Source organism: Ruditapes philippinarum, unplaced genomic scaffold, assembly GCF_026571515.1.
Source record: "Ruditapes philippinarum isolate M1 unplaced genomic scaffold, ASM2657151v2 ctg6572_1_1_1_1, whole genome shotgun sequence".
In the NCBI taxonomy this organism is placed as follows: Eukaryota; Metazoa; Mollusca; class Bivalvia; order Venerida; family Veneridae; genus Ruditapes; species Ruditapes philippinarum.
In genome coordinates, this window is record NW_026857535.1 from 134,291 (window position 1) to 158,366 (window position 24,076).

General features: G+C 33.4%; 2 protein-coding genes across 2 annotated transcripts; one reads left to right on the forward strand and one right to left on the reverse strand.

Moving 5' to 3' along the window:
• Positions 1–6,938: 6,938 nt before the first annotated feature.
• Positions 6,939–16,543, reverse strand: LOC132750101 (prefoldin subunit 6-like). Its single transcript, XM_060740039.1, has 4 exons — positions 16,478–16,543; positions 10,315–10,385; positions 8,837–8,961; positions 6,939–7,427 (listed from the first exon to the last, which is right to left on the reverse strand). The coding sequence occupies exons 1-4, from the start codon at positions 16,539–16,541 to the stop codon at positions 7,307–7,309; spliced, it is 381 nt and encodes a 126-aa protein (XP_060596022.1). The 5' UTR covers positions 16,542–16,543; the 3' UTR covers positions 6,939–7,306.
• A 99-nt stretch (positions 16,544–16,642) lies between these two features.
• LOC132750102 (SURF1-like protein) lies at positions 16,643–23,708 on the forward strand (the record flags this gene model as incomplete). Its single annotated transcript, XM_060740040.1, has 5 exons — positions 16,643–16,711; positions 18,592–18,696; positions 20,084–20,205; positions 20,661–20,837; positions 23,633–23,708. Coding segments are annotated over exons 1-5 (513 nt in total), but the record flags the coding sequence as incomplete, so codon positions are not given.
• Between the last annotated feature and the right edge of the window lie 368 nt (positions 23,709–24,076).

Here is a 24,076-nt window from a genome sequence, read left to right on the forward strand (position 1 = left end):
AATAATTATAATCATTTTAAGTCGGTTTTCAACAAAGTCACACAAAGTACGATTGATTGAAATGAAAAGAAATCTATATCTTTTTTAAGTAAAAGTCACGCTTAAATATAATAGAAGATATTCAATATAAAAGGAAGAAAAATCGAAAATCTTGTTTATTCTTAATCATGGTTAGAAAACAAAAACCACTGAGTTTAGAAACAAAATAATGCATTTTATGAGAAATTGTGAAAGGGAGTAAAACTAAAACTGAAATAACAGAGGATTTTTAAATTCCAAAAAAGGACGCTCTCGTGTATTGTGTCTAAAAAGATATAAGTGACCAATTTTTCTAAAACGAATGCTTTTCAAAATGGAGGACGATGGTAAACAATCAGTTCGTTATATGCAAATCTGTTCGCTATAAAAACTCCTAATACAAGGAACAAATTCGCTATATGCTTACAAGGAACTCCGGATATAAGGAACATATTTCAAATGTCCAAATGAGTTCGTTATAAGCGGAGTTTACTGTATTATTCAAATGGGAGTCAACTAAATTGTTGTTGAAATAGTTCATAAAAAGATAAAAGAAAAGTTATAACATATGGTGAAATAACGCACATTTTATCCGGTTCCTAGTAACACCTGTTAATATTTTTAATGCAAGTCACACTAATTGTCACTTCTCAAAATCAATTAACATTGATGAGATCGGTATACATAAAAGTTACTTAAAATACGATTGTGTACGTGATTAACTATGTCACGGTACTTGAATGATATCATAGCTGGAAACAAACAACCGCATCGCGTGTCAATCTGTTCGACACCTACCGCCTGGCCAATCCAAAAGGAAGTGTACAATACACATTGTGTAATATTATGTAATACAGGGGTAATAACATTTAATCTTTAACACGCTGCTATTTAAATTTAAATAACAGATGAAAAAGTCGTCTAATGATACCTTAAACAGACGACTTTTGTGGATTATTAGTCCCGCATATTTATTATATCTGTTATAAATATCAATTAACGTTTTAACCCATTACGCGATATATACGCCTTTAACGCCTTATTCAACCCCCCCCCCTTTTTTTTGTTTGAGGGGTTTGAAGGGGGCGGAGTCCCCCTCATCGCCAAGAAAATTTTGGACTTGTGAGAGGCTATAAATGACCCCAGATTGATCATAAGGTAACTTGTATCCAACGCTGAAAAGCATTTGACTCTATCTTAATCCATTGAGAAGTTGCAGCACTTTGAAATCAATTTTATGGAAAAAATCAACGCAAAACATGAACAGGCCAAATCAAACCGAGTCTGCAACATTTTCAATTTTGCCGTTTTGTGGCTTTTTAGGGATTCTAATTCTCTCTATTTTGACGTTCGATGAAAAATGAAAATACAATGCTTCAAAGTTTACATTTCATCAAACAAAAATGTAAATAGGCGTGCAAATTTTCATACTGTCAAACTAGCAGATAAGTTTATTGCTTTAACGACATTGAAAGCATAATTTATTGATATTTCAAGTGACAACTTATCGCAGGTAAAATTAAATTTACCTTAGAGTTGGAACATTGCAATCTGGGGTGGACAGCGAGAAGCAATTTTTGTTTTGTAATATCTTAATCTATTTTGCTCAGAAATCTTGCATATCTTAATTATCACGTTAAATTTTTTCATTACTTATGTTGTTGTTCTTTGGGTTTTTTGTCCTTTACTCGTTAAATCATCAGTCATTAATTCTCTAGAAGTTAATTCCTCCTCGAAACCCGAGCAAGTTCTTGTTCAAGAATGGAGAGATATTCCCAGAAACTCCGTCATTTCCATGAGATAGAGGTGTTAACACGTTGTTATAGGTACTGGAGGACACATACAGTATAAGATAACATACATATTTAGTGGGCTTCAGAGACTGCTCATTGTGTTACGAGTTTTATAGCCGTTCTGTGATTTTCATTTTACCGAAGCCAATTTGTGTTGTTATCTTTTCTATTTTCTTTAAAATTTCAAAATGTAAGTACATTTGTAAGATGTTTTCAAATGTGTATGGTCCAAATGTGAACAAAATCCATCCACAAATAACCAATTCATACCGACAATGTAAGTGTCGGGTTATAAGTGCCTCTGAGTGTAATTGTAAAATTGTAACATGTACGATTTATGTACCAACTGAAGTATATTAAACAAAATAAGAATAGTTTGCTACTGTGGAAGAAAAACATCAAATCCTTTCACACGGATTTATATCAGCTTAACTTAGATTTAGGTTGATGGAAAGAAAATTTGACAAGTGATCCAAGTTACCTCCATATTTGTCTGCACTGGAAATACCCAAGAGGAATTAAACCGTCTACTGACGAAACTTTTATTCTGTCACATTATCTCTGAAAATCTTATCCCATTTAAAATATGTCTAGGAAAAATTACTTTCGTTGAAAAAAGAAACGTATCACAGCAACATGACATTTTAAGTAAATATTATAAATAGAAACAAACTTTTTAACTGGTGACTCTTTATAATGCCTAATAGATTTCAAAATATTAAAGTAATGTCTCAACAAACAATGATCACTGCTGCGTTCATTCATTCGTTTTCCCACAGTGCTGAGGGAGGAAAATATTAATGACTGTGTGAACTTTCATGGAAACAATCCTTTTTCTTGGACGCTATATATTTGTGAGAATACCAATTTATCTCACCATTTGTTTGTAGGTGTCCTTTTTGATCTCACTCTTTTCCATGCATGTCTGCCCGCACTTTTACTTCAAAATGTACATGTATGTTTGCCCATTTGATCTCTCTGTTTAAACGCATGGGTCCCCCATTCAACCTCATCATCTACATGTTTGTTTTCCTATTTTACCTCACTGTATAGAAGTATGTGTCACCATTTTACCTCACTATTTACATGAATGTGTGCTCAATACTGCTGTTTCGCCTGCGCAATTTTCATCTTATATACTGCACAAGTAATAAGATACACATTACGTGACATGTCACAATAAATTACAAAACATGAATGCTGCATTATGTATTATATTGCAACCCTTTTGGAGTCTGCAGTAAATGAAACTATCGTCTGTTATAGATAGTAATGGCTGCTGAATTTCACAGTCTGTCATAGATAAATTCATGAAATGATAGAAATTTTCTATATAAATAAAAACAAAATTATGATAAACAAGTACCACATAGAGAAGTCTCGAAATATTATTTATTACAGAAAGAGAATGTTTTTGTTGTTGTTTTTTTTTGTTTTGTTGTTGTTTTTTTTTTTTTTTTTTGTTTTTTTTTTTTTCGTTTTTTTTTTTTTTTTTTTTGTTTTTGTTTTTTTTTTGTGTGTGTGTGTGTTTTTTAATTTTGCGGTTTTTTTTTAATTTATTTGAAAAGAGAAGTTGGCATGTAGTTGTTTCAATTCTGTTGAAATATTCTGTATGATACGCCCAGGGAAATTGATGCTAAGTAACTAAGAAGCGACACAGCAACGAAACTCTTTGTAATATGGTACAAGAAAAATGCTGTGAAACCGGCAATGTTTCGCATGAGTAATAATTTCAAACGACATTTCTTTGAGAGTTTCCACAAGGAGTTTAAAAAACTGAAATCCGTGTTATTTTTAACCATATGATATAATTTGATAGGTTTCTTCTGCGAAAAAAAAAATGTAATGATGACACTATGTAAACTACATTTGTATGATTTCGGAAATGTTTGACAACGATTGGGAAATATTATTCACCCTGACGATATATTTCGTCCTATCTTTTTTTGCATATAAAGGTTGCGCTGAGCTTTAGCATTTTAATTACATTCCTCAGCAAAAAATTATGCCAGTGCTGATTTCAAAATTTCGTTTTTATGTCTTCATTTTTTTCTGATATAAAGAATTTACTTGTAATAATCAGAGAACTTTGTTTCTTTTGTATTACGGGTACAATACACATTTGAAAGAGATATTTTGAACTTGCAAATTGTAAACGATGCCAGACGGATTGCAATATGGAGTCTAAATTGATAAGCTTGGATCCATTACTGTTTTTGTTAAAACATCACGAGGTGCTAGCGTTGCAAGTTTGTCGGTTACAGTTCATAAAATGTGAAGTACATTTTATTCTTCTCAAACACCAATGGCACTAACTTCCATATTGGGCAATAGATATGTTACCGCTTTGTAACTTGATCATTTACGTATAAGAGTAAATATGGTCGAGAAAAGCAATAATTTGAAGTTTTATACCGCCTAATCAAATTATTCTAAAAAGAATTCACATCATTTGATATCCTAATTTTACATTAATCCAGTATTTTAAAGGCAAAATAGGGTACAATCGCATAAAAATTGAATAACAGTTGAAATATGTCATATTTTTCAACGCAAAAGCTTTTATTGGGTTACATTTTAAATTTGATTAACTGAGAGATTCTGAAAAAAAGAATAAAATTAACTCATCAAATATTTATAAACTGTCGTTTAAGTGGTATATATATAATTACGTAACAAATGACTATCATAGTTGAATTAGATGTTATGAGACACTCCTGACAACACGGATACTTTGGATAAGTAGGAGAATGTGTTTTAACTTTGTTTTGTTGTTCTAATTTATGTGGGTTCCAAAAATTGTTTTTCGTAACATTTAACGATTTTTACGGGTGGTATAACGAGTTACAGACCGAAAGTTACTTCAGCAAAATTGTGTGAAAGCGTGACAGAACTGCCTTCCTAGAATGTGTTTTACTTTACTAATTTTAATATAGTTCTGAACCTATATTCCGAAAGAAAATCCCGATCGAACATATAGAATTCCAGACATTTCAACCGAACAACGGTGCACGTGTACCAACATTCTCTGCTTCCTTACCTAGTATGTGTTATTAGGGGCTGCACTATATATAATGTAACACTATGTCCAAGTTTTATTTAGAATTTCAAGCACGTTTGGTAAGAAAACGGAAAATTCAATCACTTACGATCTTTGCTTGCTTAATCGCATGTAGCCAGATTCAAACCTAAATTTCTCAAATGTCATAACTCTTACCCAGCACATATTAGGTGATTAGTGACTTAATGGTTAAATTGTCGGCCTACGAACCCAGGAATTGTTGGTTTCGGCTCTTCTGACGAACTGGTTAGCTCCAGGAGACGGACTAGAACGGGGTTCAAATAAGTTTCACGCTTTCAGAGACAGATAACTCAAAACATAGAATGGTGATCTCCTTCTTCTGTTATCAATTTGTTTCAAAATAATTCTCTATTATAATGTGCAAAGTTAAAGGAAAGGTCTCTCAGTAAGTTTCAATTTTCTTTCTCTACCTTTGCAAAAAAAAAAAAATCAGATGCATTGCCTTTTACCATTTTTTTTTTTGCTAAGGGAAGCAACTCTTTCAATATTTTAAAAACAAACCATGAACGTTTCTCTCCCTTGCAGATATTTAGTCTCATATCGAAGTAAATTGATGCAGAATAAATCTAAAAGTCAAATTAATACACAAAGTTTAAATTTTCCTGTTCATTTCCAAAAAAAAACAAAAACAAATTTAAGATAAAATTCGAGAACATTTGGGTATAACAGATAGAATATTAAATAACTTAAGAATAATGCCTTCTTTTAATTAAACCACAAAATGTCAAGCTTCTAAAACCCTGATAAATTGGAAATCAATTGTAAATAAGTAACGAACTGTTTAATATTAAATTAATTTTCTCTCCTTAAATGCCATTCTCCATTCCCACACAAAACCTTTTGTAACCTTATGCAACAAAACAGGTAGCATGTGGTTTTAATCTAATGTTTAAATTACTTGTCCATTCATAAACTTGCAAGAAACAAATTACCACAAACTATTATGAGGGAATTAATATCACTGACAAATTCAAAAGATGAGATTTAATTACACATTTAGAAATGCTTTTTCAAAGTTACATGCCGCAATATGAGGAAACACATTTACAGAGAATCAAATTAAATATAGAATATAAACAGGTTTTCAAATTAATGTAAAATTTAATACCCAATATTCACACCTAGTTTTGAATACCATTTATGAAACGCGACTTAATCCACTATGCTTTTTTATTTCACACCTTATAATACTGCATAATACAAGATGAGACTGACAAAGTGTTACCAACTTGTTATAATGATCTGAAATTGGCATTCTAAAGTTATTTAGTGATCCCTTTTTGCAAGTAACCCATGAAAATGGTAAATTTAAAGTATTTGTCCTAGACAAATTTCAACATATTTTATAGAACTCTGTGACTGTCGGACAAAAGAGAATACAGTACTCTGGGTTTTCCCTAGGTATTTCAGACAGGGGAATGGCTATGGACCCCCATGATTCAGCTTTTGAAAGTCCATTGAAGTTTTAAGGGGGTTTTGATATTGAAACATGGTAACAGTGACAGAAATCAATTATACATTGTGTGTAGGCTCCTTTCCTAGGACAGCCATCCAAGAGATCAACTGTAGAGCTTGTAAACCGGGTACCTTGAATAGAAAAAGTGCCAGAATTGTACAGGAGATCAAATTTTATTTATACACGTTACCAAATATGCATACAGAATTGGAAATTCTAAAATGGTTGGTGAGTTTTGAGGGTCCTTGGTATGCACTTCTCTGTACTATGGCAGTCCTAGGACCAAAACCTGCAGGGACAAACGTCATGAACACAGATCAGGAAAAACTTTTTCAAGAGAAAACCCTGCAGGACTTAATGGCAACTACATGATGAGAGCATAACAAATTTACACAAAAAAACATCTTTACCATTTTTATTACAATAAAGGATTTTATGATATAAAGTTATGCTACAAAAAATGATGATCTTACACAGTACATGTGCTTTTTACTCTGTCACATCAGTTATACATGTATTTTCTATTCTGTTAAATAAAAATCACTTTTTTCAACTTGTCAATTCAACATTTTTTTGTGATATAACATGAAATTGCTACTGTAACCACAGTGTATAATTATTAAATAATGCTGGAATGCAAAAATAATTTGATTCACATGATTTTTGTCCAGTAAGTGTGCTAAAACTGCTATCTATACAATCATGTGCTACTGAATATTATACAACAGTGATATCTGACTCAGTATTTCATTTTTTCACTTCCACATAACTTACTAATGATTAACAGAATTTCAGCTCAGGAAAACAAGAAAGAATAGGCTTTAAACATTCAAATAAATTGAAGTATTTTGAAAAATATTATTGTTTTTGTTCAGTCAAGCATGAGAAAATAATACACACATAGCACATCGATGTTGAACAACCACAAGATTTATTATGCTAAATAATGAATTATTGCTATGTCTTTATGGCAGCTTTTTGTTGAGATTGTTGGAACTGGGTCTGTAATTTCTGTAATATTTCCTTCTGCGATTCTTGCTTCTTGTCTAGATCTTTGATCATATCCTCATGCCTTTTACTGTAAAATAAAATACATGAAATGAGCCGCGTCATGACAAAACCCAACATAATGGGTTTGCGACCAGCATGGATCCAGACCAGCCTGCGCATCCGCGCAGTCTAATCAGGATCTATACTGTTCGCTATCAGTTTCTCTACTTGTAATAAGGTTTGTAAGCGAACAGCATGGATCCTGATCAGACTGCGCGGATGCGCAGGCTGGTCTGGATCCATGCTGGTCGCAAACGCACTATGTTGGTTTTGTCATGACGTGGCTCAAATATTTTCATATGAACATTATTTTTCAAAAAAAGAGGAGCTTAAAAAGGGCTTAGCCCTTCCATCAGAGCCCAGAATCATCCTACATGTATTATGAAATACATTCACAATTAGAGCTCAGCTATAACATTGACATGCAAGTTCAGTTAATTTCCTAAATGTACCTTTTTACCTTAAAGGCACATTATTCCTCAGAAATCCATATTTTTCTAATTCTTAAGAAATGTAAAATCGGTGGTTAACAATGTTTTGATAATGAATTTAGAGTATGTAAGATGTTTAACAGCTGAAGAAAGAACATCGTCGGATACCCACGATTGATAAACATGTTACATAACATGCAATCAACCGTGGGTAAAATGAATCGATTTGCGTCGATATACAGCAACAGGTGCGTAAAATATCTACCAATGACATGGCGTTAAACAAATCTATATTCTTCAACAGCGGAGGTAAAAAACAATAAGAAAAAATGGCAGCGCCCACGGTTAAAAACTTTAGCACGTGTCTTGCTAAAATCAATGGCAAAAACTATCGCCAAAATCAGTTCTTCTGCAAGCAGATATCAATCAGAAAGGAAAACATGACGCTGTAAAAGTAAATTATCTATACTTTCTTGCTGGAAATCGTTTAATTTTTCGATGTTGAACTTTACACGTCGTCTATGGTTGTCGCAATATTGTTTGTAATACCGAACGTCGTACAGAACGAGCGTTTTGATTGGTTTTAATCGCCTCATGAAATCGTGAGGCAGCCAATTAAATAGCTGCCTTTGACACACCTCTAATCGACTGAATATCGGCAAAAAATCCCACGGCTGATAAATGTGAATAGTTCGGCCGTGGGTATCCGACGATGAAGAAAGAAGTGCTGAACATGTGGTAATGTGTTATAAAGGTAGCAAAATGTCAACAAAGAAGTATTTTGACTTGCATACAAAATACTAATTCACTATAGTTATACCAAAATAACAATATCAGCAAAAGATAAACTGCCCCTCTGTGCACCTAGGTGTTCTAATCAACCTTTTGTAATTTGATTATAAGCTTCCTCAGTGAAAGATTAATGACAGACTATTGGTAATGGAAATATAATAATGAAATTTGAATATGAAACAATCATGCTTCATTTAATTGAAGGTATACTTACACTTCTCCGCTAATGTAATCTATTCTTTTCTGAACAACTTCTTTGGCCTCGACAATATCCTGTTTTACCAATACTGGACCAATCATTTTGTAAACATTTGCTGAGGAATCTAACTTTACCAACTCCTGTAGAAGTAACATATAGAAAGTTTAATAATTACATGTACCAAATAGCAATTTCTTGCATTTTGAAAGGATCAAGAAAACAGAATAACAAAGTCATATCCCTACATGTACATGTACCAAATAACAATTTCTTGCATTTCAAAAGGGATCAAGAAAACAGGGATACAAATTTGCTTCCCTAATAAAATATTCTATTGCTATGATTTCACAATGGTAACTTTAACATCAATGATTTGAACAGCAGTGTGACATCGATGCTGCAACACCTACAGTGGCCTACCCTCCGAGAACGCAGAGCCCATGCCAAGGTGACCATGATGTACCATATAGTAAATGGCCTAGTAGAAGTCCCTACATCCAACCTCACCCCAGTCATCTCTGTTCGAGGACATGGACTTCACTACCTGGTACCATTTGCAAGGACCCAGTGCTACCAGCGATCCTTCTTCCCAGACACCATCCGCCTCTGGAACAGTCTTCCCCAGACAGTTGTAAGCTGTACAACCATAGACAGCTTCAAGAGGGAAGTACTCCCACTCACTCTCCGATAGACAGTCCGGTGTTTTTACTTCCAAGCACTTGTATTGCTAAAGTTAGTTTCATATTTTAACTTCCAACCACATGTACTGCTAAAGTTAGTTTCATATTTTAACTTCCAAGCACATGTATTGTTAAAGTTAATTTTCATATTTAAACTTCCAAGCACATGTATTGTTAAAGTTAATTTTCATATTTAAACTTCCAAGCACATGTATTGTTAAAGTTAATTTTCATATTTTAACTTCCAAGCACATGTATTGTTAAAGTTAGTTTCATATTTTAACTTCCAAGCACATGTATTGTTAAAGTTAATTTTCATATTTTAACTTCCAACCACATGTATTGTTAAAGTTAATTTTCATATTTTAACTTCCAACCACATGTATTGCTAAAGTTAGTTTCATATTTTAACTTCCAACCACATGTACTGCTAAAGTTAGTTTCATATTTTAACTTCCAAGCACATGTATTGTTAAAGTTAATTTTCATATTTAAACTTCCAAGCACATGTATTGTTAAAGTTAATTTTCATATTTTAACTTCCAAGCACATGTATTGTTAAAGTTAATTTTCATATTTTAACTTCCAACCACATGTATTGTTAAAGTTAATTTTCATATTTTAACTTCCAACCACATGTATTGTTAAAGTTAATTTTCATATTTTAACTTCCAACCACATGTATTGTTAAAGTTAATTTTCATATTTAAACTTCCAAGCACATGTATTACAAGCTAGTTTCATATAGGTTATTTTTCATGACCAGGAAAATATTATGATATTATGAATCATTTAATACAAACATTGTCTTACCTCTTTTACAAGTGTATTTTCACTAAGTTGTCCATCTAGTACTTGTCTAGCTTTCACAAACTTCTGGTGATCTGTAAAATTTGAATATCTAAATGAGGTATTTATATCACTTATCTTACATCTAGAGTGTTTTACATGGCTTATGACTGGAAAAAAAACAGTCATTGAATTTTGCACTGGCCCGGTGGCCCATGGCCAGTGAAAATTAGTTCGGGCCAGTGAAAATTTTAAGAAAATTTAGTTAAATATATAGTAGAATAAATTCAAAACTGGAATTCGGGCTAGTAAATTCAAAATCTTAAATCTATTGACTGAATAAATGTCTTCAGTAATAAGCTAATATATAGCCTTTTCACCTGTTTTTTTACAACAACCTATCTTTTTCCACCCTCAATTTCCCATTTAGTATAGTCGAGGCTCATGAAGTGAAGTGATTAAGTAAGAAGCTCTATATTCGTTTTTGTATTAAACATAATCATTTGAAATATTTATATAAGTAAGCTAGTTTTTATTTCATATTCTATTGTAGATTACTTTACAAACAAAAAGCATCGAAGGGGACACATAATTTGTATTATATTAAATTAATGTTTAATCTGCAGGAATAAACATAAACAAGAGCCGGTTGAACCGGGTGATGCTCCCCGAATAGGTTTTGGACACAGGAAGGTATACCTCTTGTTGTGTCAGAGTTATGTCACAGACAAAGTTCAAAGTGTAAAAACAACCCAAATATTGTGCACGACACATTGTCTAAATATGGTGATCATTTTTGTGAAATAGTTGTAAAATCCGATTTCAAATAACAAAGTTATGCGCCTGACATTATTTTGCTGCAAGGTCATGCTGTGACCTTGACCTTCAACGTAGTGACCTAAATGTTGCATGTGACACGTCAATTCAATATGGTGAATCATCTCTGTGAAATAGTTGTTAAATCTGACTTCCAGTAACAAAGTTATGGGCCGGACACGATTTTGCTGCAAGGTCATACCGTGACCTTGACCTTCAAGGTAGCGACCCAAATGTTGCGCGCGACACAATGTCTCATTGTGGTGATCATTTCTGTGAAAATAGTTGTAAAATCCGACTTCAAAATAATGAAAGTTATGTGCCGGACACAATTTTGCTTCATTGTCATGCTGTGACCCTTGACCTTCAAGGTAGCGAGCCAAATGTTGCGCATGACACGCCATTTTAATATGGTCATCATTTCGGTAAAATAGTTTAAAAAATCTGACTTCAAATAAGGAAGTTATGGCCGGACACGATTTTTTGCTGCAAGGTCATGCTGTGACCTTGACCTTCAAGGAAGACGACCCACATGTTGCACGCGACACGTTGTCTTAATATGGTGATCATTTTTCTGTGAAATATTTTTAAAAATCCCGACTTCAAATAATGAAGTTATGGACCGGACACGATTTTGCTGCAAGGTCATATACCGTGACCTTGACCTTCAAGGTAGCGACCCAAATGTTGCGCGCGACACGTCGTCTCAATATGGTGATCATTTTCTGTGAAATATTTTTAAATCCAACTTCAAATAATGAAGTTATGGACCGGACACAGATTTTTGCTGCAAGGTCATACCGTGACCTGGACTCTTCAAGGTAGCGACCCAAATGTTGCGCGCGACACGTTCGTCTCAATATGGTGATCATTTCTGTGAAATATTTTTAAAATCCAACTTCAAATAATGAAGTTATGGACCGGACACGATTTTGCTGCAAGGTTCATGCTGTGACCTTGAACCTTCAAGGTAGCGACCCAAATGTTGCGCAACGCGACACGTCGTCTCAATATGGTGCATCATTTCTGTGAAATATTTTTAAAATCCAACTTCATATAATGAAGTTAGTGGACCGGACACGATTTTGCTGCAAGGTCATGGCTGTGACCTTGACCTTCAAGGTAGCGACCCAAATGTTGCGCGCGACACGTCGTCTCAATATGGTGATCATTTCTGTGAAATAATTTTAAAATCTGACTTCAAATAACAAAGTTATGGGCCGGACACGAATTTGGGACGTACGTACGGACTGACGGACGGACAGACGGCCGGACGGACGGACGGACAACCCGACGACTATATGCTCCCCCGAAATTTTTCGGGGAGCATAAAAAATACTTCTATCAAATATAATTTAATTCTGCAGAAGTGCAGGTACAATTATATAATAATAGAAATGGCTAGCAGTATGGGCCCGTCCGGCTAGCCAAAAGTTCTAGCCGTATGTGAGTCATGTACAGCTAGCCAGGACACACTGTATTGTCTAGCCGTATGGCACTTTTCAGAATTATATGAAAGTCGGGCCACTTTGTATAATAATATACCAGATATCTCTTATTTTTCATTTAAAACAGCTTGCCTTATAACATACAAGTAATCAGAAAAAGTTAATATATCCTTAATATGTTTTTTTCAAAAGTGGACCGAGTTGGGGTAAAGGGTCAACTGGAGAGTTCACATGTATGTGAAAGTAATGATGAAAACATATAAAAAGTAATAAAAGTAATCATTACCAGTATTTTATATTATTATGGGCCGAGTTGACCCATGCCGAGTTGAAATAGGGCCAAGCTGACTCTGGGGCCAAGTACGTTTTAGGGCCGAGCTGACCCTGATTCCGAGTTGGAATAGGACTGAGTTGACTCTTTACCAAATGAAAGTTAAAGCCAGCTAAGTCATATTATTTTATAAATATTAATTCTTTTTCTCATTATAATCTATATTTTATATAAACAAAAATAAATATTGCTATAATTGGGTATATTTGGGTATTTCGTGCCGCTGCTACCCAGCAAACACCCGACGTTGACACAACGTTGGATCAACGTTGAATTTTGGTCGCGACGTCGGTGACCTTCATACAACGTTTAACCGACGTTGAATCTCCGACGTCTAACAGACGTTTCATTTTGACGTCGACTCGACGTTGGGTTTTGGTCGGTAATCTGACAATAGGTGAATTTAATTTATGTAACAAATATATATATAAATGAAAGCACGAACAGCTAGAATTTTAAATTTAAGTTTAGAAAGGGAAAATGATATATTTATTTTTTCCATCAAAACAATAACAGTATCACGTGGTTGGCTACGTACGATATGCGATAGGTGTGGCGGCTCGGTAAACGGATAGTCGCAGATCAGTATGAAAATATATTTGCTCATAAAAATTTTCGTTTAAAATAATAATCTTATCTCCTCGAATTAGTCTGAAGTAGTGTTTATATAATTTACAATGAAGTTGTTATCATTTTTGAGGGCTTTATTTTATAGTTGTAAATAATTTAGTAAATTCGAATTGGCGACCATATATCGATTTGAAATTTCAATTGTATTGGCGGACAAAAAACAACGAGTTGACAGACAAAGTTGAAATATTCCAAAACAAAATGAAAGGTAGGCAAACATTATATATTGTTTTTCAATGCTAATTTTAACCGCATGTTTTGCATGATTCGATGGCTATTGATCATTGTAATAGTTTGACTGGTAAAACCTAATGTCACTGTGATTTCGCGAGATAAACATTTTTGTTTCCTCGTAAGAGCACACTGAAATTATTTGCTATAGAACAGTCTGTATCATCGGATCATTTTTCCCACCACTATATCGCCAAGCCAAATAAATGCACCATCAATGGTAGGGAAATATCCTAGCAATTGAAATCAATAAAAGATTAAATGCAGTACGTTAGACTCTTATTATTCAAAAATGCTGGGGTAATAAAATCCCTCTTATTTCTTATCACATGAATTCGCTTACATAAGGGGCCAGTCATTTACCACAATGTATCAGATGCACAGTTTGATTTGATACGCTGTGTAGTTGTGTTAACTACTCGTGTGTTAATTGGAAGTAACTTACCAATTACGTAACATACATGTGTTCTTAATATAATGATACATGATTCATGGCATTTGATAACACATGTAAAATGATACGACTTTGGTAAGATATATCTGAAAAGGCACAATTGTTTTTGACCTAGCTATCTTTTTATTAAATGTAATCAAACAAAACATATTATAAATTCAGAAAAACACATTATCACTAAGTTATAAATCAATAAAAGTAATAGTTTGTTAATTAGCCTGCTTATCAACAATTATATGTTTTCGTATCATAAAACGTTTGTAACACTAAGCCAGTCGTCCTATATACACTAGCAGATCGGATTCAGCTGGCAAGAGATGATATCTATAAAACAGTAAACATGTGAAATTTCTTTGATATGAAATTTGTATCCAATACATGAATATAAAAAATAAACAATGTCAATTTTTGCCGGGAAATAGAATTAATTTGGTACATTTGTTATGTTAGTTTTTCATGCCCTTAAGTATAAACTAAGACTTAATAGTATTTGGATTTGTCTATTGAGATAACAAACTCTCCAATACATGGTTTAATTCTAAAATGATTATATTTCGTCTTTTCAGATTGTGGAAATTACTAAAATTCAACGCTCTAAAGTTCAGGAGAAGAATGAAAAGTGTAAAGGAAAAGAAAAATGACAACCTAACCAAGTTGGTGAACAGGTATATTCAAATATTATAGAAAATACAGTGATCTAATTATCCCTTGATTTTATAATGAAATTCACACGAAGCATTTGTATCAAAAATCAATTAAATATATAGGTACACTTAACTACATATGGTTTTAAACTAGATAGAAAATAATAAATATCTTTTTTTAAAGTAGTTGGAGAGTTTGTCAAAATATCGTTAAATTATAATATGTAAAAGTGATTCATTTCTTGCACTTGAAAACTGATTATTTTATTTTTTTAATTTCAGAAAGTGTGATGTGATCTCAGGTTGGAGAGGTAATGATACGCTTAAAGTATGCCCCAGATCAACACAGTGGAGGAGGACGAAAGAAGATACATTAACATTGCTATTTATAGTAATAACAAAATATTCAGAATATTGTTACCATTTAACATTCAGATCTAGATTCAGTTATAAATATACAAAGACAAATATACAATCAGTGAACTGATAGATGATTGGAAAATCCCAAAATCAGGTGATCAGTCATGATCAGTTGTGGATTAGCCTGGTTCCATCTGTTCGATTTTTTTTATGTGCTTCTGTTTCGTCAAATCGAACATGATAGCTATCAAACCAGAGATGTTTGTGTTATTCTATTGACGATGCGGGCTATGAAATAGCTCGTAAGTTATGAAATAAGCAAAAAATATATCAACGCCGTGAATCCAGTCTTAAGTGTGCATATAAAAAAATTTACTATAGCAAAATGTCAGTGGTAATCTCAAGAAGATTTTGTGTATCTAATTCTAAAACAGCTTATTTAATTACATAAAGCGCTATTTTAAGTACACTACTTTCAAAGTTATCGTTTCACAAAAAATATTAATGCTAATCTTGCATTGTTATCTGAAACAAATTTCTTGTTTGGAACTTGGATCCCGAGTATACAAATAATTGCTAATACAATTAAAGAATGCTTATTTGTTTACCCTATTATGAAAAAAAAATCGGTGTTCCAAAAGTTTTGAATGAGGCTAGAGTCTAAATCATTGGTCACGAAAATTGGTTAGATAAGGTTGATGAATTATGGTCAGATAATAGGTCAGAAAAGGTTGGATTATGGTCAGAAAAGTCGGATTATGTCCAAATAATGGTCAGGGCTAAGGTTGGATTATGGTCAGATAATGGTCAGAAAAGGTTGGATAAAGGTCATTATATGACGTTGTATAGACGTTGGCTTTTCTGACGTCTAAAAAAACTTTTCAAATCCAACCTTCTGCCAACGTTTACCAACGTCAGGGTCTAACGTCAGTACAACGTTGGTACAACGTCTTTTGTTTGCTGGGTAAGAACACAAAAATATCAGGAGATTAATTAATTTTCAGAATCAAGCATTAGTCAACAACGTATTTAATTACTTGACCTTCTGAATAGCATTTATGGAATTTACAGGGCTTCAAATACATAAAAGTTCTGCACGATGATTAGAAACTGTCCAATACTTGCCCTCACATGTTCATATTTCACATATTTCCGCGACCCATAAACTATAGCAACAATATTACAAGAAAAATCATATTTTACACAATTACTGTCAAACACATTTCTTAAAAGGAATGTTAATTGATAAATATCAAACAAAAAAGTTTCTCACCCTTTTGAAGAGCTTGGAATTTCTCTAATTCTGTTGTCAACTTTTTTTGCAACTCTGAATCCATTTGGTAGCCCGACCCTCCATTTTGTTTATGACTGTTTCATTTGGAGCTTTTACCTATTTGCACAATCAAACACAAGAATTGTCACACCGTGTCGAAGTATATTCTGCTGATGCAATTCCTACCAAGAGTGAACCGAAATGATGCAAAGAGTTTACACACATTTGCTACGGGTGCGATGTTTCTCTGTGTTGACAAGTCGTTAAATTTGACTGTTTATGCTTTTAAAGCTGTTGACAAATATTTTAACGTTTTATTTTTATTGTTTAGTGTGTATGCCAAGGTTTTTAATATTGTGATTGGAATACTGGCAAAATTTAACCTTTAGTTAGATCTACTTATTTTCTTAAGTTGTAAACTTCATTTGAAACAAAATGATGATTTATGTCATTGTTTCTGCAAATTTTATTTTCTAAAGCTTTGAAAGTGACATATTTTTTATTTTACTGATCTTGTACTGACATCTTTTTTTCTGGTGTCACAGACTTAAATTAATTATGTAATTAAATTCCATGGTTTCTATCATAGTTTTTGGTTGGGATGTAATGTAATGGGACTGACAAGATAAGCATCTAAATGACAGTCAATATTTCCCTTAGTTTAGTGTTTAAATATACTGTTTTCATTAAAAATTACGGCAATCTCCTGGATTTTATAGATCCCAAATTATTTTTCAGGAGTATAACTTGTATATATATATATGATAAACTAACAAAATGGAATAAACCTTTATATACTGCTGGTTAAGACTCTGGGGTATACTGAGTTAACAGGGAATGAACCTTATATCTACTTCTGGTTAAGACTCCAGGGTCTATTCCAGGATATAGCTAAAATTATGTAGTGATACATTTTCATAATTTCATGTTAGGACCTTAATATACAATAGCCTGTTCAAATCTTACTCAATTTGGTTATATTTTTCTTATTGACATTTATACTACAGACAAAGGAGAGTGTACCTTTTCACAGTGATCAACATGACAAATTTAGGTGGCATGTGTGCTTGATTGTAGGAAAGATTAAGCGATGTGAATCCCCAAACTCCGCGCACCGGTTACGCTACGGCCATTAACCACTGCCTTCACACAAATCACGTGATGATGGTCTTATCACATGATTGTGTAAAAATGGCGTATACGCCAATGAAATCGTTGAAAAAATGTTTTATCTGTGATAAACAGCGACATTAAATCTCAAATATGTCAATATGATTGAAAAAAATTGATTTTTGTAAAGCGTAGAGTCGAAATTAATAACTACTTGAATGATTTCTCTTTCGAGAAGGGGTCATTGTTTTGGAAATAAACGGTGCAATATTAAAATTTTTAAAAATTATTTTCATAATATTTATGTTTCCAAATTTATTTTTTATTTTAGTTCACATCTAACACCTATCGGTCTTGAAACATTAGCAAAACCGTGTTTACTTTTTAAAATAAATATAAAAATTGAAAAAATTCATATTGTCAAAAATCTTGACGAAAATGTTGTGATGGCAGAGATCTAATCCTGTAAGGGGAGATCACTGCGTAGGAGATTGGCAAATCCCCTGTTGCTTGTACCTTTACATGTATATACGGCGCCCTATAGCCTGGGATTGACAGGCGTTAACATTTTTTGCTTATTCATAACATACGTGCTATTTCATACTTGTTCCTGTTTTTGATAATATCATGTTGATTTGCTGAAAAGAAGCACATAAAAAAATTGACACACTGGAACTCAAGCAAGGCCCCTAAGCTTGGGTAAATTATATGGGGTGAAAAAAATGGCGCGTTTAAATATGATTTAAATTTAACTTGATAAGCTAAAAATGTCATAATCAATTTTTAGAATGTTTGGATAAAGATGTCATTTGAAAAAAAAAAATTTATTCATAAAGAAGGGATATTAGTATATCATATGCGAAGAAGCATGCAAAAATTGCAGGATGTATGGCTCAATTTGTATGTCTTAGATGCGTATTAGTTTTTTTTAAGGTAAGAGGCATTGCAGCACTTATATTAAAATAATTGTAAATATGTTAAGTGTAAAATATTCTACATTTCAGCATTCAAGAACACAAAGATGTCCATGTCGATCAGTCACTTCTCAGGTACCTAGGACAGCGCCATTGAAGAAGCCTTTCTGGAAAGATGCCAACAATTATTTATTGGTAACAAAGCAGTACCCAGAGTACCTCATAGTTTTTGGAATTGATGGCATTTTAGCGATAGCATCTGAATAAAAACTGCACGCATTCACAGGGCCGGCAAAATCTAATTTGGATTTATCTAAGAATTTTTAAACTTGGTTGTATGATATTTATATAGTAAATTTTTTAAAATTCCACTTGTACGTACAGGCTGTGGGACAATCTGGGCAATATGGACAATAGATTTTGCCGCCCCTGATTCAGATGAGCAAACAAATTTTTAGGGTATTCATATACTGCAATGTTCCGGAAATAACTGATTTACTATAATATTAGTTGATGTTAGAATTTTTTGGGCGGGAAAACATTACAGTAAGACTACCTTAAAACACAAACTTTTGCTATTACATTGTACCATTTATTGCTGTTTAAAAGTAGCATTTATATTAAAGCTGCACGCCTTTTCGAGAAAATCAACTTGAAAAAAAAGTTATGAGATTTTAAGAAAAGTAAAAGACTCAAGATTAAAGTAATAATTTCTATTGCATGTGCAATAGATGACCAAATTTGCAATAATTTTCACCATATTTCTACTGTGTTAGTAACACAGTTACAGCTATTTTTGCATATTTCAACCCCTTTTTGTTGATTTATATAGGTTGTAATTGCTGTTTGCAATGTGGAAATTATATTATCTTTGTTCATTTCACAATATTTTACCTTTTTATGCATTTTCTCAATTTTCATGAATATAAGCATGTATCTGGAAGTGTGCTGCTTTAAAGTGAGGTTAATGATTGATCCGTGGTCGAGGGGTTAGAGTCGATGACTTCTAATACAGTTACCTCTCTGGCCTGGGTTGGATCCCTGGGAGATGCTTTGGTAGTTTAGCACGGAGGAAGGTAGTCTAGTACTGGTGTAACTCTCCAGGAACGATGGTTAGGAAACTACCCGCCTATATAACTGAAATATAATAATTATAGATTATTTAAACATACAATTTTTGTTTTGAAACATATCTTGTTAAAACTCCATCAAAATTATACAGGTGTGTCTGTACATTGTGTGATAGATCCATTGGTGATGAATTCTATTATATTTTTGAGTGTGTTTTGATAATGTCAGGAAACGTTTTTTGAAACCTAAATATTTAACCGCCTTCGTGGTTGAGGGGTTAGAGTCGATGACTTCTAATCCAGTTACCTCTCTGGCTTGGGTTTGATCCCCGGGAGATGCTTTGGTAGTTTAGCACGGAGGAAGGTAGTCTAGTACTGGTGTAACTCTCCAGGAACGATGGTTAGGAAACTACCTGCCTATATGACTGAAATACTGTTTGGAAAAGGCGTAAAATGAAACAAACAAACAAAAGATCCAAAGATGAATAACTCTTGTGTGACATTTATTTCAGATATGTCCAATAACATGTGTAGGTTTAGCAATCTGGCAAGTGAAAAGAAAAGAATGGAAAGAAAATTTGATAGACACTATCAAAGAACGATATGAAATGGATCCAATACAGTTACCCAAAGAGTATGAAATTATTTTTTTTTTTACGTTCTTGTCATTGATATTGAGAATGTTAATTTCTAAAATTAGTAAGCTGACAGGTATAATACAAATAAAGTCAGATAGTCTATAATTATCCACATGGCTTTTTTTATCAGGAATTTGAAAATCCAAAGTCTAAGATATATACACCAGGATCAGGACCGGACCTGTGCTTTCAGTCAATTGAAATATATATAAATATAATGATTATTTATCATATATTCATGCTTAATTATGGTCAATGTATTTTTGATGTACCAGTGTGTGTTTATTTACATTTGTTCTCTGGAAACCCCATATTTATATACAAGAATATGAACAACTTATTACATCATTCGACTTTTAACATCAATTTAGAAAGCTGTGGTTATTAAATCTTGTAAGATATACATGGTTAATACATGTTTGAATATATTATAAAATGTTTTTTTTTTCAGTTTGTCAACAGTAAAAGATTTTGATTTGTACCCAGTGAAAGTAAGAGGACATTTTGATTATGCAAATGAAGTATATATAGGTCCACGTTCGGATACCCCCGAAAGAAGACACCAAACACTAGGGGGTAAAGTCTCAGGGGTTTATGTGATCACACCTTTCAAACTTGCAGACAGGGAGTATGTAATGTTTAGGACCATATGAGCCACGTCATGAAAAAACCAACATAATGGGTTTGTGACCAGCATGGATCCAGACTAGCCTGCGCATCCGTGCAGTCTGATCAGGATCCATGCTGTTCGCTATCAGTTTCTTTACTTGTTATAGAGTTTGTAAGCGAACAGTATGGATCCTGATCAGACTGCGCGGATGCGCAGGCTGGTCTGGATCAGTGCTGGTCGCAAACCCATTATTATATGCCCGAAAGAATTTCAGACATATTATGTTATACCCCCTGGCGTCCGTCCGCACTACCGAATAGGGATAGAGGGCCATCTAACTGTAAAGAGAACAAAAGAGAACAATAGAGTTCATTCCATTACAATAGAGTAAGGGGCCATTGGCCCTCTATTAAACAATAGAAAATAACAAAAGAAATAGCCCCTTATTCCATTTCGGCCCGACGTCCGTTCGTCTGTCCGTCCGTCCGTTAGCAATTTGGTTTCCGGAGCATAACTTAAGTTCCATTTGGCCCACAATATTCAAACTTCATAGGATGATTGTCCATATTGGGTAGAAGACCCCTATTGATTTTGGGGTCATAAGGTCTAAGGTCAAGGTCACTATGACCTTAAAACTGAAAACAGTTTCCGGAGCATTACTTAAGTTCCATTTGACCTACAATATTCAAACTTCATAGGATGATTGTCCATATTGGGTAGAAGACCCCTATTGATTTTGGGGTCACAAGGTCAAAGGTCAAGGTCACTATGACCTTAAAACTGAAAACAGTTTCCGGAGCATAACTTAAGTTCAATTTGGCCTACAGTGTTCAAACTTCATAGGATGATTGTCCATATTGGGTAGAAGACCTCTATTGATTTTGGGGTCACAAGGTCAAAGGTCAAGGTCACTATGACCTTAAAACTGAAAACAGTTTTCCGAGCATAACTTAAGTTCCATTTGGCCCACAGTGTTCAAACTTCATAGGATGATTGTCCATATTGGGTAGTAGACCCCTATTGATTTTGGGGTCACAAGGTCAAAGGTCAAGGTCACTATTACCTTAGAACTGAAAACAGTTTCCGGAGCATGACTTAAGTTCTATTTGGCCCACAGTGTTCAAACTTCATAGGATGATTGTCGATATTGGGTAGAAAACCCCTATTGATTTTGGGGTCACAAGGTCAAAGGTAAAGGTCACTATTACTTAGAAATTGAAACAGTTTCTTGAGCATAACTTAAGTTCCATTTAGCCCACAATATTCAAACTTCATAGGATGATTGTCCATATTGGGTAGAAGACCCCTATTGATTTTGGGGTCACACTGTCAAGGTCACTATTACCTTAAAACTGAAAACAATTTTTGGAACATAACTTAAGTATCATTTGGCCTACTGTGTTTAAACTTCATAGTATGATTGTGCATATTGGGTAGAAGACCCCTAATGATTTTGGGGTCACAAGGTCAATGGTCAAGGTCACTTTTACCTTAGAATTGAAAATGGTTTCTGGGGCATAACTTAAAGTTCCATTTGGACCACAATATTGAAACTTCAAAGGAGGATTGTTATTTGAAGGAGGTAATACTTTATGTTACTCCCATGTCTTACAAATGCTTCATCTTTACTAAAAAAAAAAAAATCACTTTGGGGCATATAATGCTCCGCCTAGCGGTGCTCTTGTGTTAGTTTTGTCGTGACGTGGCTCATATAAAGTTCTGTTTTATCCTACCTATCATATGTTTTAATTACCAAACCAATAGTTTGTATAACCTTCAAAATCTATATAAAATATTAAATGAAAAAAAAAAATACATGTATATGAAAAGGAAGTTCATTTTTACCTTTCATATGTACCTTAAAATTCCTATTAAATGCCCCTGGGGGCTAAACATTTTCTAAAAGGGGGGGGGGGGGGCTATTATTACAACACAGTTTTTCCTAAATCAAAAATCATTGTAAATACATTTATTGTTAGCAAATGTTGGTAAGAACATTAAAAAAAGTTTTAAGATTTTAAAGTTCATACTATGAAATAAAATGGATTCTGAATGATTTGAATGAAATTATGGATTTACTCATGAGTTCAGCACTGATGAGTAGATTGTTTTTCTTATCAAAAGGCCTGGGGGCCTTTATTAGGGGAGGGGCCTTTATTAGGAATTTTACAGTATTTTTTTTTAGTTTTTTCTTTTTTTTCTCATGAAGTTAAAAATCAAAGTGTGTTTGTTTTTTGGACTTAAGGGATGTCTAGGGCCAAGTGGTTAAGGTCTTTGACCTCAAAGCATTTATTTTTCACAGCTATAGGTTTGAGATTGAATTCTTTTGTGTGGAAAAGCTATCCAGATAGCTTATCGAATGTTGGTGGTTCTACTCAGGTGCCTATTTTATGCCTGAAATAATGCAAAAGGGGGCACTTGAGCTCTTCCTTCACCAGTAAAGTGGAAAGTCGCCATATGACCTATACTGTGTTGTTGTAAGGTAAAACCAAACCAAGAAGAAAGAAAAATGTCTTTAGTTAAATCAAAAATTTATTTTAACTTAGATTAGCTAGATCTGTATAACTGTATTCAACATAAATAGCTAGATTCTTTCAAATCTTTCTATTAGAAAAACCCTGATTAAAGGAACTTTATTTATGTACAAAATTTAGCCTTAAAAAAACATATAATTTGATGACTTACATCATGTATTTCACAAGTCAGGATAAAAGTATATTTATTTAGTCCTGTCATATCAAAAATAACCTTAATGGGATTTTTCTTGTATCTAAACTTGCAAATAAAAATGAACTGCTATGAATTTATTTCAGTGAAAGCATATTAGTTAACAGAGGATGGATCGAAAATGATTATTTTGCCCTCGAGGAGAATAGGAAAAAGGCACAGGTAAGCTGCCAGACTATTGTTGTAGAAATTCATATCATATATAAACAGACAGTGTCTATTCTAGGATGCATGATAGCAGGATTTACGCCACTTTTTATATATTGAACACATTTTGGAAATGTCCTTGAAAATCCCTCATCTGAATTGATTGACTTTCTCAAAAACTGTAGAATGTCCAGTAGGCCTACTTGTTTGCATGAACACTGGAAAACTGAAGGGTAATTGTTAACATAATAAAATCAATAGTTTCTTTGGAAAAGTTTATGGGGGACAGCTCTTGTTGCTGTTAATAAATATTTTGCTTCAAAGAATATTAATGTTTAAAATTTTTGATGTATAAATTTGTTTATTATATACCTATAAATGAA

Coding starts and splice junctions, on each gene's coding strand:
- LOC132750101 (XM_060740039.1), bottom strand. CDS start 16,541: ATGGATTCAGAGTTGCAAAAAAAGTTGACAACAGAATTAGAGAAATTC. Junction 8,962..10,314: donor AAAATACACTTGTAAAAGAG/GTAAGACAATGT, acceptor TTACTTCTACAG/GAGTTGGTAAAGTTAGATTC. Junction 7,428..8,836: donor GATTACATTAGCGGAGAAGT/GTAAGTATACCT, acceptor TTTATTTTACAG/TAAAAGGCATGAGGATATGA.